General features: G+C 39.7%; 1 protein-coding gene across 1 annotated transcript in view; it reads right to left on the bottom strand.

Annotated features, from left to right (window-relative positions):
• LOC129728611 (potassium/sodium hyperpolarization-activated cyclic nucleotide-gated channel 2-like) overlaps window positions 1–6,695 on the bottom strand; it is a 536,552-nt gene extending 529,857 nt beyond the window's left edge. The window contains exons 1-3 of the mRNA XM_055687061.1: window positions 6,505–6,695; window positions 5,246–5,409; window positions 1,866–2,002 (exon numbers count right to left, since the gene is read on the bottom strand). Of these exons, the coding sequence (XP_055543036.1) occupies window positions 1,866–2,002; window positions 5,246–5,409; window positions 6,505–6,695 (492 nt within the window). The remainder of the gene's footprint in view (window positions 1–1,865; window positions 2,003–5,245; window positions 5,410–6,504) is intronic.
• Window positions 6,696–18,246: the final 11,551 nt, after the last annotated feature.

Raw genomic sequence — 18,246 nt, 5'->3', positions numbered from 1 at the left:
GATCAATACGTTGTGCTGGATGGAGCGCTATGTCGTACGTCTAATCGTACCCAACATTGACTGATGAAAAATTTAAAGTTTTTGGCCGAAAGATTTGTGGCCCATAGCAGCTTGGACCTTTGCTGAACCTGGAGGATACATCGAGAAAATTTATTGGATAGGACCTTATACAGAAATAGATTCGAAAATGTTGATATTATTATCTAAAAGTATTACAAATAATATTTGAAGGAAAAACCATAAATTTTCGCATCTATTTCGCCGTATCTTAAAGTATTATAATTTTAAAACCAATTTCCTGGTGTGTCAATAATGCCTTTGTCAACTTGAGAAAATCCTTCATCATGGTTAATGGCTTTTGAAGGTTGGTAGTTTAGGTTTAGAGTTTGCAGAAACATGCATACAATCAGCAACTTAATCATAGCACAACATATAACCAAGATATTAATGTATATAAAATACAGTCAAGGAGAAAATAATAAATACACTTACAGTTTTGGTTATTTCCCATATTTTCACACCGATTTTGTTATATGTTATATGATGTTATGTTACGTAATTACAATCTGCGGACACTCCTTTTAGAAAAGAAAAGGAGAAATAATTGAAAGTTTTCTGTGTCGGTGATTCCGAAAGTTTTTCGCGTGAGTTGTTTTTGTGAGATGTTTTTAATGTGGCGAAAAAAACAAATACACTATTAAACTGTGTATACAAAACATTCCAAATAAGCTTTATTTCTCACCATATCGTTAGCAAATAGACCTTTTACGTTACAAAACTCACTTTTAATATTTTGTGACTCGTCCCTTATTTTGTAAAACCATATTCAATCTTCGTGGTATGTTTACCACCAGGTTTTCACGAATAGAAGCTGGAATAGCTTTTTACGCTGCCTGTAGGACGTTCCATAAGCCTGTTTTATTCTTTGGATGATGATTTTCAACCTAGACTTTCACAATCTTCCATAATTCTATGGATAAGGATTTAAGTGAGGAGACTACGCCGGCCAAACTGATAATTTTATATTTTCGTTTGAAAATCATCTTTGTTCGAATGGGTATATATATATATATATATATATATATATATATATATATATATATATATATATATATATATATATATATATATATATATATATATATATATATATATATATATATATATATATATTTCATAGAGAAAAACATTTGATTTTTATTGAGCTAGCTATCATACTTTTTGTGCTAGGCTTCGTTAAAGGCAAACATAACCGGAACTGAAAAACGTGAATAACTCTGAATTCTGGCCATATGCGTAGAAGGATTTTTTTCATCAAATAGGGTCCTCTATCACCCCTTAAAGGATTTTAAGTCGGCTTCCTAACACCCTGTATTTACATATATATATATATATATATATATATATATATATATATATATATATATATATATATATATATATATATATATATATATATATATATATATATATATATATATATATATATATATATATATATATATATATATATATATATATATATATATATATATATATATATATATATATATATATATATTTATATATATATATATATATATATATATATATATATATATATATATATATATATTTCAATAGTGTATTTATTTTTTCGCCACTTAAAAACATTAACTCACGGAAAAAACTTGCGGAATCGCCGACACAGAAAAATTCCACTTATTTCCTCGTTCCTCTTCTAGAAAGAGTGTCAGTGCACATCAGTGCAATCAGTGCACAAAAATAAAAAATAATCCAACACTGCAAGCGTCTCTATTATTTTCGTCATGACTGTGCATCAAAATAAAATACTTCCAATGACACAGCACAATAAATATATTTACCTGGTTGAATATGAGGAAAATATAATCTAGTGGTATCGACGATATTAGGTCCAAAAAAAACCATGTTTTCAAATAGTGTTTAGCGATAAGCTTAGGATCTAATATCACTTGTTCGGCGTTATCCTGTTGCATAATACCTGAAATGAGCAAAAGTTTTTTCGTTAGTATAAACAAAGCAAACGAAAATCATTCCTCCTTTTTACTAAAGCCCTGTTTAGAGTTCCAAGCGAAGTGAAAATCTCATACAAAATATTCATTTTTTCACGCGCGTGAAAAATGCAACCTGCAAAAATTTCAGTTTGCTTAGAACTGTAAACAAATTTGATCCTGCGAAATCGAAAGTTGTGGATCGCATCCTTTTCACTTGGGCCTATTTTTCTCACGCATGTAGGAACCATTCAAATATTACATAACGCGGAATTTGGCAATTTTCAATACCCACCCACCCCCATGTAACGCAATTTTACATGTTTGCCACATGCAATATAACGCTCCGCTGAATACCCCCCACCCCCTAGAGCGTTATGTATTATTTGAATGATCCCGTACACACTCTTGCAAAAGGAAGCCTCAAGTGAAAACTTGACATTCCAGTGCGTTTATATTCTGTCAGCTCCTGCCAATTTTAGCTTCGCTCGAAATGTAAACTCGTGAATTTCACTTTGCATGAACTGTAAACTGCACGATGGTGAAATACCTGTGTGTTCCACAACCGGGTTTTCAAAACAGATTTCTCTAGCGAAAAAGTACACTTTTTCACTTCACTTGGAACTGTAAACTGTGCTTAAGCTGTTGATAGAATCTATTCACCTCCACTTATAACTTATCACATTATACAAAAACGAATTTCATTTCCGCCATTGAATCTTCTTCAGTGCTTGGATGGAATGTTCATCTAAGAGGACATTCGTTCGACATTTTGCATGGTGGCCTCTCGCAGTGTAACACTTCTCTGAATACAAATATGTAATATACGAATGTTCCACTTAGGAAGATTCCATGTCGGAATTCAAATACGTATCTGCGTGATGTTGAAAGTGATTAGTGAAAACGATAGAATGATAAAAAAAGAGAAAGATTGTAAGTGTAGTGCGAATCTGTCTAAATATTCATAGCCAATATCAAATCGTACTGAGTTATACATAAAAAAACAATACTTAGACTTAGACACTTAGGGACTTAGTCTTCTAAAATAAACAAAATTGTTTTATACTTTAGACAAAAGAGTAAGCCAAATAATTAAACTTATATTTTATCCTTGTGCGAAAAATCACTCAAATGAATTGTGTTGCAATTTTTCTTCCAAATCGCCTTATACTTTTTTCTGAGTGAACAATATTTCTGGTTGGCGGGATTTTTTCAACCTTACGTTGTCTACCCTGGTGTGTGATTTTCCACACATACACAGTTTCGAAAACAGAATAAACGTATGCATGTGTGTGCAAGTATGTGTATGTGTGTTTATGTCTTTCTTACAAAAACTATATCTCGGTTTTTTCAGCATCAGCATATCGATGCGCTTAGTGATATTTGAAAGAGCTAAGGGACTAGTATGCTTCTCGAGTCGTTCAAAAGTTACAAAACAAAATGTGATATATAAGAACTGATAAACTGTCGTCGCTTATTACTTGCTTTTTTTTTGCACGGTCGACAGAATCATAAAGCTAGTGAACCCAACATGCACTCCTTTGGCTATATAAGAGCCTGTCTTTTTATTTTCAAACCAATCATTTAACTAGTAAACGGCGACTATAATGGTCCTAACTGAGAACTTCATTCAAAATGTTAGAACGCCTTAACAAAGACGGTTGTAAATTCGACTTCTGCTACATGTCTTGGTACGAAATGAACTTTGTTTTCCTGAAATGTTGCGTGCCTGAGTGTGGGGGCAACTTCTATTATCTGCTTTCAAACGACGCTAAAACGCATAATCAAGCCTTGAAAATTGTCTATGCAAAAAACTGTACTAATGAAAATAATCAAGCCTTGTTCAAAACACAGATTCCGAATGATCTGATTGGTCGCTTAATGATTGATTTCCCTAACACGGTTGACATAATTATATACCTAGTAAACCGGGAATGTATTTGAGCGAGATAAGAGCCTGTTTCTGCTCAAACCAATCATTTCACTCATGAATGGCCTAGGACGCTAACTAAGTAGCAGCAGTAGCGTCAGTGAAAGGTGCAGCGGTACTACTCCTTACTACACTGGATTTTCTTTTAACGCGATTGATGCGAGCGCGTAAAAAAAGAATCGCCAAAAAAAATCGCGTAATTAGGAGCAAATCGTGTAAAAAAAGATTCGGTCGTTACAACATTTTTCGCTATGTGGTAAGTGTGTGTGTATGTGTGTATGTATGTGTATGTGTGTATGTATGTGTATGTGTGTATATGTATGTGTGTATATGTATGTGTGTGTTACATCTTGGCTCACAAACAATGTTCCCCATGTCACTTATCGCGTTATTTCAAGAAAATCGCGTAATTTCGAGAGAATCGCGTACAAAAAATCGTGTAAAATAAAATCACGTAAAAAAAAGTCGCGTAATAACAACGGTACAAGCAGCGGTTGAAAGATTGACCAGCACTTTCTCTATTGAAAAGCTCTCCATTCGGCCGTGAAGTCTTCAGCGTGAAAACAGTTTTCTAAAGTGCCTCATTCTCACTGTCGGAGATGGCACAGAGATGCGATAAGCGTCATGTCCGATATTAAATTATGTAGCCAGCGACTTCAAGTTAAATTGTCTTGGGGCTCCGACCCAAAATAACTATTCAATTCACAATTAAAAGGCCGTCGTTCTCCTGCGTTAAGCGTTAAAAATCATGCTTACAGTTCGATTTGGGTAGCACCAGAAATACTCCCACCCACCCTCGGAAAATCTTCAGTGACATTAACTAACCGCGTTCTCCGGAACCTGATTTACATCAGCGGATGCGGAGGAAACTTTGTTTCTTCTGGCACTTCTAGTCAAGCAGAGTTGGCGAGTTTTGTACAGCAGTCAAATGCGAAACCAGCCGAAAACCCCGCTGCCGAAGTAGTCCGATACCCCATCCGAAATATTTTTCTGTTCCTCAGCAATCATCACAATACATCTTGAAACAATTCCGTTCATTGCAACCTTACAAAAACCACCAATTTAATCAGACGCACCAACTTTTTTGATCAGTGTGTTTGTAAATTTTTATGCAACTTTGCTTGTAAATGGCATCTTAGTCAAAACCACGGATTGATAGGTGCAGTAATCTTGGAATGAATCTATTATGTTCATGTGGCTGCAGACCTGTTTTTTTTGTTTTTGTTGTATCACCACAAAATATTTTGTATAGAAATTAAACATGCTAATAAATCATAATGTTGCAATAATACATAAAATTTACCTGTTCTAAAGTTGACTACAATGTCAACTAAAAATATCGTATCACTCAAACAGTTGAAGGCAATCCATCTCGTACTGAGGTCATCATTGAAAAATGATATGGCGACAGGCAAAATTATTAAATTCGCGACAAGTAAGAGTAGCATACATAAATCCCAGTAAAACCTGAAAAAAAATATTATTTTATTTTTTAGGTAATATTTATACTATTGTTAATATGCATCGTTATTGTCATTTGAAGCATACAGCGTCGCAGTACACATAAAGTTTAGCATATTCGATATTCAAGCGAGTCTTTTCACCAGTCGCCTCAAAATAAGGGTTTTTCTAAATTTTTGAACATTTATTTAATGGTAAGTTTGAACATGAGAAAAAACAATAAAAGTGAAACAAAACGGCGGACTTCGTCGTTGACAACTCAAATAATTCACTGAAAATAAATTCCGATCTAACACGCAAAAGTTGGATGGTGTAGAACCAGTACAAAATTGCTCGTTTTTAGCGCAATTGTTGATGTGATTCGAAACCAGTACAATGATTGCGTGTTGGGCATAACGCAATTAATGGTCCAGCGGTTTTTCAAAGTATTTGGCAGCCCCAAACTACTACACCTAAACAATTTCAACTGGTATCAAGCAGAGCGAGCGAAAAGCAAAACCTTTCTCCTTCTTTCTGCTTGAGAATGAGACATATCCGGAGTGATTTGCGATAAGGGCGCAACTGGCAGAAGATAAACATTGGGGAATATCAGTTTATTTATTTATTTATTTATTTATTTATTTATTTATTTATTAGTTTATTTATTAGTTTATTTATCCATCTAACATAAAGTCTTAATGAATATGAATATATCACTATCGTCAACGTCATAATATAAAACAAGCAGATCTTGCTACTCGACTGGAAAAACAACTGGAACGCTCACCAAATTCGAATAAATCTTCAGCAGAAGTGAATGCACGTATCATCGAAGACATAGGGGCATTAAATCCAAACGCTGTGCGATGAAACCATGTTTGGAGAAGAGTAGAAGTCATTAAAGCACGCGATGGAACACGAAAACCAAGTAAAGATAGTAGTTTGGGACAATCTACTTCATTGTTAAGGAGCTTAGCGACAAATGTTGCCTGCTGAATCTTCCGTCGTCGAGCTAGGGTGTCAAGATTGATTAGATTGCACCGATCACAGTATGGAGGCAAGTTCAGTGGGTCACGCCAAGGCAGATTTTTCAATAAGATAGGTCGCACTAAAGAGCAATACAGAGCTTTCAAGCAATATGGATCATTAAAATCTTTGGCTATTTTGGTTATAAACCCCAGCTGACGATTAGCCTTAGCAATGACGGCCGATCGATGACTAGCAACGGAGAGTTTCTTATCCATTGTCACACCCAAGTCATTCATCTCTTCAACCCTGTTGAGCACGACTCCATCGATATGGTAGTTGAACATTATAGGCTGCGAGTCCCGATGAAATGTCATTACAGAGCATTTAGGGATGCTGACAATCAGCTTATTACGATGGCACCATTCTACAAACATATCCAGTAACTGCTGCAAACGGTGACAATCTTCTATACACTTCACGGCGAAATATAGTTTTAGGTCATCCGCATATATAAGCTTACATCCGTCACCAAGCAAAATACTAACATCGTTTAAAAATATTGTAAAAAGCAGTTACTTCCTTGAGGTACACCACTCAAGTTGGCGAACGGAGTTGAGCTGCACGCTCCCAATTTCACCCGAAGTGATCGATCACACAGGTATGAACTAAGCCATGCAACAAAGCTGTCAGAGGCACCAAGCAGGTTAATTTTGCGCAATAGTATACGATGGTCAATTCTGTCAAATACAGCTTTCAAATCCGTATAAACCACGTTCACTGGGCATTTTGCTTCCAGTTGTGTAAAACAAGTATGCGTAAATTCCAATAAATTCGTGGTAACCGATCGTCCAGGCATAAAACCATGCTGGTCTGTAGAGATATAGCACTTCATTCCAGCTAGAAGACTTCGATTGACAATAATTTCAAATAATTTCGATGCTGCCGAGAGATTTGTAATTCCACGGTAGTTACGGATATTACTTTTATCTCCACTTTCGAACACTGGAACCAGAAATGACTGTTTTCATATTTTCGGGAAAGTTTGAAAATTTGCAAGTACATTTTCAAATCGTAATTTCAAAGGAAGTGACTAACATTAACATCAATACCAAAAATCGAAGTAAAATAAACCTGCCTTATAGTTTCCTAACAATACTACAATACATTTGGGCATTTATGGCTTAAATCTGCGCTTTTCTTCTAACCTTTTTCTAATGAGCCTTAAAGCATTCTGACAACGAGATTCGCCCATCTCTATTTCGCCTTAAAGCATTCTGACAACGAAATACGCCCATCTTTCTTTCGCCTTGTTTTTATTTTTTCTTCAGTTGCGCCCCTTTAAATGCGCCTTTATTTTAAAAACAAAAGTTGATCCGCCCTTTACTGTCGCCTGTTTACGAAATATTTCGCAAATAAGCCCGTTGCTTCAAAACAATATAAAGGGCCTAGTTCCAAAGTATCTTTTGTTTTGGGTAAACTGCTTTATCGCCCTTCACTAAAAGCTTGATTGAAATAATTTTATCGATTTATACAAAAGAAAGGATTCTTGCTATGAATTTCGTAAGTCATTTCGCAACCAATAGTGTAATAAAACCATTTGTTTACATTTTGTTAGTTGCGCCGTAATCGCGAATCACTCCGGATATGCTACATTTCTCCAGTCTTCTGCACACACGCTTTCAAGATACTCTTTCTTCTTCATGCATTCCCCGCATTAAGCACGCACCGACAGCACGAGTGAGACTAACAACACTGGTATCAAGTATGTACTGCACTGGTGTCTCGCTCATTTCGTAAAGCGACGTGACATCGCCTTGCGCGTCGCAAACCGAACCGAAAGAGAAACGAAAGAGCAACCTGCAAATTGTATGTGATGTATCTAGTCTCGTCGCACGTACATGGAAAACATACGAGCGAGAGAGAGATTTCTCCGTCGCTTGAAAAAAAAGCACGTGCACAGGATGACAAATAATAATTATTCACAATTTACAAGTGTTGCCATAAAAAATCGGCAACGCTTTTATGGTTTTGCGGAATGGAGGGTTTTGCTAGTTTTGCGGTGAAGCTAGCGTTGATTACAAAATCTTGTGAACAGAATTTTGTTTCGTTTTTTTTTTGCAAATCATTCAATGGTACTTTTTAATAAGCGAATTCATCGAGATAAATCGATCGAGTATGATAGCAGACCCCTCCAGAGCCGAAAAAATGAAAATTCTTTTACTTGCCAAGATCTCAATCGAATTTGATCGAACCTTTTTCAAAAGATCACAAATTTATCATAGTTTTTGGGACAGTAGAGGAAATTTCGATATTTTTCGTTGTTCCGGATTTATCGAGAGGAACCATGGGGTAGGTACCCTTCCAGAGACACAGGCTAGATTAAAAACGGTATCGAAACCTTGCTTGCTAAATGTCAAAGATAAAGTTTTTGCAAAACAATACTATAAGCGATCAGTATTTGGCCCGGCCACTTGGACGACTAATGGCCGTTCCTGTCCAAGCTCTTTGATATGCCGCAAGCTAGGTTTCGGAACCATTCCCGGGACCGCTTTCCGGAACTCGGTCAGTAATGGCCAAAACACGTCCAAGTGGCCAAATACCGATCGCCAACAGTATTGTTTCGCAAGAACTTTAAGTATGACATGTCACAAGCAAGGTTACGCTACCGTTTTCAATCTAGCCTGTGTCTCTGGAAAGGTACTCACCCCACGGAATCCCTCGATAAATATGGAACAACGGAAAATCTCTAAATTTCTCCGACAGGTCCAGAAACTATGATAAATTTGTGATCTTTGGAGAAAGCTTCGATCAAATTCGGTTTAGTTCTTGCGGAATGGAAGGTAAAAGAATTTTCATTTTGCGGCTCTGGAGGGGTCAGGTATGCAAGTATTAATCACTGGGGTAAAGTAGTTGCATGTCGTAATTATCTTCATGAAAATTGTAATTTTGCATAAATAGTCAAGCACGCCAATGCAAAACTAACCTCGCGTACTGTGGGCAATTTGTTTTGTTTTTTGTTTTTTTTTTTAATCTAACGACTGCGTATTCTCGTGTTTAAACCAACCATGACATAAATAGAACAGATCAAGAAATTACATAGTGCAACAAAAATAACAACATGCAACTGTTTTATTCATGAATATATATATATATATATATATATATATATATATATATATATATATATATATATATATATATATATATATATATATATATATATATATATATATATATATATATATATATATATATATATATATATATATATATATATATATATATATATATATATGGCAGAGCTGTATGCCACCACGGGTCGGTATTTGGCGATTACCGTAGGCCACGGAAGTGCTAACTGCAAGAACGCAGTCCCGGACCATCAGCGAGAGCTAGCCTAGGTTGTGGTGAGACTCAGGCATTGGGCCGCCGAATTCTCACAAAAGCCACATTATCCGGAAGCAGCTCTGACGGAGCGAATAGTGCCGCTCCCACCACCCAAATGCACTAATTCGCCCATTGGGATTGATGCCAGTAAGTTCCCAATTACGGTAACTGGTCGCAACGCCATATGATAAGAGTCGGATTTCGTTTTCGTACCACGATTCTGGGCTGGCACCTGCGCCGAGCTCCCTTAGTAAGGTCGTGTGACAACGGCTTGAAACGGCGAGACAACAACCGGTGCAGGGGTCTCCGTCCCGTAAAACCTGGCAGGCCTTCCAGTACGTTCCAAATTCATTGCCCGGTGGGAACCGGGCAGGAGTGGGATCAGATGTCCTTTCCTGACTTGCGCCGGTCGGGGGTGTCATAGTTGCTCATAAGGCGCTATGGCAGCCGCCCCTAGCCATGGCCTCACTGCTTCGGCATAGACTACCATGGGACCAGATAGGCGACCACTCCAGTATGGATAAGGATAGTGGCTGGAAGGGGGACCCACTTAACAAAAATGAACAGTAATAATGAAGATCAACAATTGGGCGCAGATGGGTTGAAAAACCCGTTTGCACGAGGAGGCATCCAGAGGTCTCCGCCGAGAAAGGCGGAGATGGATGCAGTAAAGGACGCCTGCGAAGACGGCAAAGGCAGTACGCCTACCGGATCGACGCAAGACATCGCAGTGGCTGGTCCACTGTTGATAAAGGCGGTCGGAAGACAGCGAGACACGCTACCGAAGGTAGTAGCGCTGTCGGAGCAGCTCGAAGCCATAATCGAGTTTGCGAAAAGTTGCACCAACACGACGAAGTACCTGAAGCAGGCTCTCTACATGCTTCGGTCCTCCGTCGATGCTGCGAAGAAGGAGCACGCCGAGCTCAAGGCAAGAGCGGTGGCTGCAGAGAAGAATGCAACGGAGGTGACCGGAAGGGCGACGAAGTCGGTCCAAACGGACACCTGCATGTTTGCAGCGGTTTGCGCCTCCGGGTCAGCCGCAAAAAGAGCAAGGCAGTCTCCGGGGGAAGCCCCCGAGAACAGCAAGAAACGGTTGGTTGTCGACGCCCTCATACTCAAGACGGAGGGGTCCAAGTACTCCGAAGTCTTGAAGAAAATGAGAGGCGAAACCCAGCTCAAGGATCTGGGAACGGATGTGCGGACCATCCGTCGTTCTCGCACCGGCGAGATGATCCTTGAGCTCCGTAAGGATGCTAAAAACAAGGGCGCTGCCTACAAGACGGTAGCCGAGCAGGTCCTCGGGAAAGATGTGCAAATTCGGGCACTCACCTCAGAGGTGACTCTCCAGCTCAAAAACCTGGATGAAATCACCGAGAGGTGCGATATTGCACAGGCCCTCAAGGAGAAGTGCGGAGTGGAAGTAGCCACTGAGGTAATTCGCCTCCGAAAGGGTCCAGCGGGGACCCAGGTGGCCACTTTCCGGCTTGCATCGGCCGATGCAACTCTGGCCCTGAAGACAGCCAAACTTAAGGTTGGCTGGTCAGTATGTCCCCTGAGCATACTCCAGCAGCCGGACGTTTGCTTCAGGTGTTTCGAGGGAGGACACAAGTCCTGGACCTGCAAGGGGCCCGATAGGAGCCAGTTATGTAGGCGTTGTGGTGGTGCTGGCCATAAAGCTAAAGACTGCGGGGAGCCTCCCAAGTGCTTGGTATGTACTGGCCACGAAACCACGGGCGTGAGGGTGACACAATTGAACCTGAACCATTGCTATGCGGCACAGCAACTGCTATACCAAGCAGCGTCTGACTCGCGGTCGGACATCGCAATCGTATCGGACCCATACTGCATTCCTCCCGGAAACGGTAATTGGGTTGCAGATAAGTCCAGTACGGCGGCCATATGCACGACCAGCAAGTTCCCGGCTCAGGAGGTTGTGTCAACCTCAAATGGAGGATACGGAAGGATAAAAAAGTGCGATAAAGGCGAGCAAAAGGGCCTGCTTCGATAGGCTATGCGCGAGTGCCAATACGAATCCGTGGGGCAACGCCTACAGAGTCGTAATGGCGAAGACCAAAGGCGTGTTGGCGCCTGCAGAGCGATCACCAGCGATGCTGGAGCGTATCATCGAGGGACTTTTTCCACGACACGAGCCAAATCCTTGGCCTCCGGTTGCTGAGTCTCACGTCCGACGTTCCAGTATCTCAGACACAGACCAGGGATGGTCGGCCAACCTGCCGGGCATCCAATCCGTGAGAGACGGCAGCCGTGCAGAGGTTGTGGAGGAGGTAAGGGTTACGAATGAGGAACTCATCGTGATCGCCAACTCCCTAAAGGTGAGCAAGGCACCGGGACCGGATGGAATCCCGAACTTGGCCATCAGGACGGCCATGAAAGTGGCCCCCGATCTATTTCGAGCAGTCATGCAGAAGTGCCTGGATGACTGCCTCTTTCCGGACAGGTGGAAGCGACAGAGATTGGTGCTGTTGCCGAAGGCTGGGAAACCGCCAGGGGACCCATTGGCATACAGACCTATCTGTCTGCTGGACACTACGGGCAAGGTGCTTGAGAGGATTATCCTCAACAGACTGGTGAAGTACACAGAGGGTGTAAACGGTCTGGCAAGTAACCAGTTCGTCTTCCGGAAAGGTAGATCCACGCTGGATGCTATTCTCTCTGTCACCAAGACGGCAGAGGTAGCACTCCAGCGTAAGAGTTGGGGCATTCGCTATTGCGCAATCGTCACGCTTGACGTGAAGAATGCATTCAATAGCGCCAGTTGGGACTCCATAGCGCTCGCGCTTAGGAGCATCCACGTACCGGTGTCGTTGTACAAGATTTTGGAAAATTATTTCCAGAATCAGGTACTAGTTTACAACACGGAGGAGGGTCAGAAGTGCGCCCCAATCACCGCAGGGGTACCGCAAGGTTCCATCCTGGGCCCGGTGTTGTGGAATGTCATGTATGACGGGGTGTTGAAACTAAAGTTCCCTGTAGGGGTTGTGATCGTCGGTTTCGCAGACGACATCACGCTAGAGGTCTACGGCGAGTCGATCGAAGAGGTCGAGTTGACGGCCGCGCACTGCATACGCAAGGTCGAAGACTGGATGCACTCTAGGAAACTGGAGTTAGCGCACCATAAAACGGAGGTTACGGTTGTGAACAACCGCAAATTAGAGCAACAGGCGGTGGTCAGAGTCGGTGACTGCACCATTACCTCAAGGCGTTCCTTGAAGCTCTTGGGGGTTATGGTTGACGATAAGCTCACATTCAAGAGTCACGTCGACTATGCCTGTAAGAGGGCTTCAACGGCCGCTGCAGGACTATCTCGAATGATGTCCAATAGCTCAGCGGTATATGGCAGCAAGCGTAAACTTCTTGCCAGCGTGGTTTCGTCCATACCTAGGTATGGTGGGCCAGCGTGGTCCAAAGCGTTAGGTACCAACAATCATCGTCGAAAATGGAAAGTACCTACAGGCTCATGTGCCTGAGAGTTGTGAGCGCGTACCGTACAGTGTCATACGACGCAATCTGCGTCCTGTCCGGCATGATGCCTATCAGCATAGCCATTAAGGAGGACGTAGAATGCTTTGATCAACGTGACACAAGGGGTATACGAGGCACCAGAAGGTCATTCTCGATGATCAGATGGCAGCAAGAATGGTCCCATTCCGCAAAGGGTAGATGGACGCATCGACTTATTCCGGACGTATCCGGATGGGTCGGGAGGCGCCATGGAGAAGTTAACTTCCACTTGACACAGATTCTGTCAGGTCATGGTTGCTTCAGGCAGTATCTACACAGATTCGGGCATGCGGGGTCCCCCATGTGTCCCGAGTGCGCGGATGCGGAAGAAACTGCTGAGCATGTCTTCTTCGTGTGCCCTCGTTTTGTGCATGCGCGGAGCGACATGATGGTAGTGAGCGGGCCAGACACCACTCCGGACAACCTAGTTCGGAGGATGTGTAAAGACCCAAACATTTGGAGGGCGGTTTGTACAGTAGTTTTAGAATTGCAAAACAGGCGACAGGTTGACCACCGACACGCCAGTGTTAGCTAACGGCCAGTCTCCAGGTTAGTTAGCTAAGTTAGCAAAGAGATCTATAGAACCAAGAGGGTGCACAGAGCACAAAAGCCGCTCCCCGAAGCAATACCTAGCGGTGGTCCCGGGGAGTATTATGGGCTGGAGACTGGAGGGGTTTTAGTGGGTCCGGTCACTGATTCAAACCAACCCCACACTCCCTGAGGTTGGTCACCTCAGGGGTTTGGATGCAAATTTCCCCTCCATCTGAAACAAAAAAATAAAAAATAAAAAATAAAACAAAATATATATATATATAAAAATATATATAGATATAGATATATATATATATATATATATATATATATATATATATATATATATATATATATATATATATATATATATATATATGTATGAATCTATATATATATATATATATATATATATATATATATATATATATATATATATATATATATATATATATATATATATATATATATATATATATATATATATATATATATATATATATATATATATATATATATATATATATAAATATATATATATATATATATATATATATATATATATATATATATATATATATATATATATATATATATATACATATATATACATATATATACATATATATATATATATATATATATATATATATATATATATATATATATATATATATATATATATATATATATATATATATATATATATATATATATATATATATATATATATATATATATATATATATATATATATATATATATATATATATATATATATATATATATATATATATATATATATATATACCATATATATGTATATATATATATATATATATATATATATATATATATATATATATATATATATATATATATATATATAAAATCACCCCAAAAATCACCCAAGGGGGGGGGGGTTACGTGAAGTTTCGGTTTTCGAATTTTTTTTTTTGATGCCAAATGACTTAATACCGCATGAAACGTCGAGAATTGGTGTCATCTGAAAAAAATTTTTTTTGCAAAAATTTACTCTCAGGGACTTAGTCGTTTTTTCATTGTGAAGGGGGAGTTCAAAATGTTTAGAATTTATCTTTTGAAATTGATCATTAGTCTCTCGAAATAGCTTGTATAATGATATACACTATAACTAGCATCGAATACATTATGTTTCATTAGGGTGGTTCATTCATTCGGCATAGGGTGGTTCATAATATTGTGAAAAATGAGTATAAAATAAAATGAAAAAAATCACTTTTCACTGAATACCAATAGAAAAATTCCTGAAAATATAATATTTGTTATATCATTGTCGTTAGGGTGGCAATGTTGAATTGGTAAAATTTTAAGTAAAATGGCAAAATATTACAAAACAAATTTACAAAATGTATCAAACTACTCTGTGCGATTCCAAATTTATGACGGGTATATATACACTACCCGTCATAAGTTTGGAATCGCTTTACTGCACTTTTGCAACACCTCCTGAAAAGTTTAACATCACCTGGAATAGGCGGATATCTCGTGTTTTTGACAACCTAGAAAGTTGCGGTTCTCAGCAAACTTGTTCAGAAGGTAAAAGGCTACTTTATGGTGGCCAATTCAGTGTGAAATTTCACCGCTTTGTGGCGCTAGTGGGCACACAATTTGTCGTATTTTAAACTTAACTAATCTCACGATTCCAACCTGTTTGAAAGTTGCGGTGCTCAGCAAACTTGTTCAGGATACTAAAGGCTTCGACATGTAGACAATTTAGTACTGAATTACCCCACTATGCGGCGCTGTGTAACATGAGGTTCTTCGTATTCAAACTTCAACTTATCGCGCGAATATTACTGCCCAGAAAGTTGCGGTCTTCGGCTAGTGCCACCAGTTGTGGTCAATGACGTCGAAACACAGTATAACGCCGCATATGTGTTTCGAACTATTCCATTGAGGCTATTTTTATTACAATTCAGTGTCAACACAAATCAAAACCACCCAGTGTCTTAATTGAAATACGACTTCGACGACTTCGACAACTTCGGCAACCACCAGGGCGAGTGTTTTTGATATCGTGTATACATTTCGGGTGTCTGCTCGTTGGATGGGGCTTACACGCGCTTTCTCGAACGCACCATGTACTGAAGTCAGAACCACTCGGCTTGAATATAAACCGACGGCGTTGCTGCGGGAAGTAATCTTCCCCACAGTGATGTGACTATTGAGCTGAACTAAGTTCAAAACGCTCAAAACTTCATGCACACTAGCGCTGCGCTGTGGCTGAATTCCGAACTATAATCTCCTCTAATCACAAGCCCTTGACCTCCTGAGCAACTTTGCTGAAGACCCCAACTCTCTCAGTCTTCAGAATCAAGAGATAGAGTTACATTAACCTGCCCAAATCAAGTGATGATAAACTTTTCGGGGTGTTTGAATACTCAGTAAAGTGATTCCTTTAACATATATCTTTAACATATATCTCTCGCTAAACCTATTTAAATATATTTATACTTTTATAAAATAATAATTTTATTATTCTTGTTAAGGTTAAAAATGATCTATAACTTTGATGTTTGGTAAAAAGTGCGGATTTTTAATAAGATGGATATTTTTTCGGTATGAATCAACAACATGCGATATAAACTGAAGTTCGTCTCCATTATGTATTCAAACACGGTTATAACCTTTTATAATTTACATCGAGTAATTTTTTGACAGATATTAGCTATTCCTCATTAGTTTTCTTTTGGGCTGGGTTACGGTCTAAAAAATCAATATTAAGTTCAAAATTCGGAAAGAAAGCATCGGTATTGTATGAAACGAGATGGGATCACATACTAGTAACTGTTCAGGATTTGAATGCTTGAGATACTCCAAGTGATTCTTCATCATTTCAGTTACAGCGTCTGAAACTACTTTATTACAGACAGACACATTGTCACACAGACCAATACGAGCTCATGCTTGGATCGACCCAGCTCGGCGACCATCGGCACGGAGTGACGGAAAAGCTCGTCCTCTTTCGACAGCAGGCAGTTGACAAGGTAAGACGCGGTTTCCACAGCGGAGATACTTCGAGTGATTTCCTCACGGAGCTACCCGTCCAGTTTCCACATTTGGCGATCCTGCCAGGAGCATCTGAGATGCTTTTAGCTATTAAAATTAATTTATCCACTGCTTCTGACGAGGAAATCACTCACGCATTAGAAAACAGGATGATAAGGCAAAAGTGAAACGAGTGTAAATGTTAAAATGGCGTCTTTTTTCTTCGCTGCCGCTGATATGGAGCTACAGAGAATTGACGCTGGACGTCCATTATGCATAGTGTTTTCTGTATCGTAGTGAGTTGGGATGACCCCCATAGTAAACGAGCCATGGAAAAAACAAAAAGTTTAATTTGCTTGTGCGATCGGGATGACCACATAATGTATGCTCAGACAACCAACGTTCACTGAAAGCATAATTTATTATGTATGAGTGAATCAGCAGACGATATGGCGCGTTGGGATAACCATCGCGGTAGAATTGCAAATGCTCCTTTTGTGTGCTCGGGATGACCACATGTAAAAAGGCGTGTTGGGATGACCGCCAAAGCAAGACCGAAATTTCGTAATAAGTGTGTGCGGGATGCCCACTAAGTGTGTGTGATTTTGAAAACATACAGGGGACATCGCGTGTTGTGATGACCGCTTAATCATATGATGGCAGAGATTTTAGCATGTATAAGACGGATGATCTCAAGACTTATAGTGAGTGTACGCGTGTTAAGTTTCTGATAATTATAACCAAGGTAAACACATACCTGCGTGTACACAAAAGAAGTGTTACCAACCAACAAATTTAGAAAGCATACACTCGTTTTCTCAAAACTGTTGCTTGCCTGGAACAAATATTTTGATCTGATACTACCATTTCATTCATTTTTTTTTTTTGTTTCTTCAGACAGTGTCACATTGAAAGAAATAAAGCTAACATGGCCAACGAAGGAAAGTACGTCAGAGCCCCGGAGTATATAACGGATTCGGATGAAAGTGACGTTGACGAACAGAACCTATATCCTCCCGAGTCACACACTAACAGTATTTCCGACCTTGAGAAAGCTATCTCTAGCGGATCAGAGGTTTCGATGGATGAAGCGAATGCGCCCGCTGGAGATGACGATGACAACACGAGCAAGGGAGAGCGAGAGCGGAGCCCAATTGGATCCGGACAGCAGAACGAACCAATTGTTCGCCGCACGACCGAAGAGAATGCTGATTTGTACGCCCGGATGAACCAACTTGAGAAAGTGTTGAACAACTTAGCCTCAAGTATGTCAACGAGTAAACAATGTTACAACGTTTCTGCCGATGATGAAGTTGAACGTAGCTGGGCCACAGCACGTATCGCAGCGCCTCAGGACGGACCGACTCAAGCCATTAGATGGGATCACATCAACGCTTTACCAAAAGGCATCCAAACAAACAAAAT

The sequence above is a fragment of the Wyeomyia smithii genome, chromosome 3 (assembly GCF_029784165.1).
Source record: "Wyeomyia smithii strain HCP4-BCI-WySm-NY-G18 chromosome 3, ASM2978416v1, whole genome shotgun sequence".
Lineage (NCBI taxonomy): Eukaryota > Metazoa > Arthropoda > Insecta > Diptera > Culicidae > Wyeomyia > Wyeomyia smithii.
This window is presented reverse-complemented; position numbering and strand designations above follow the sequence as displayed.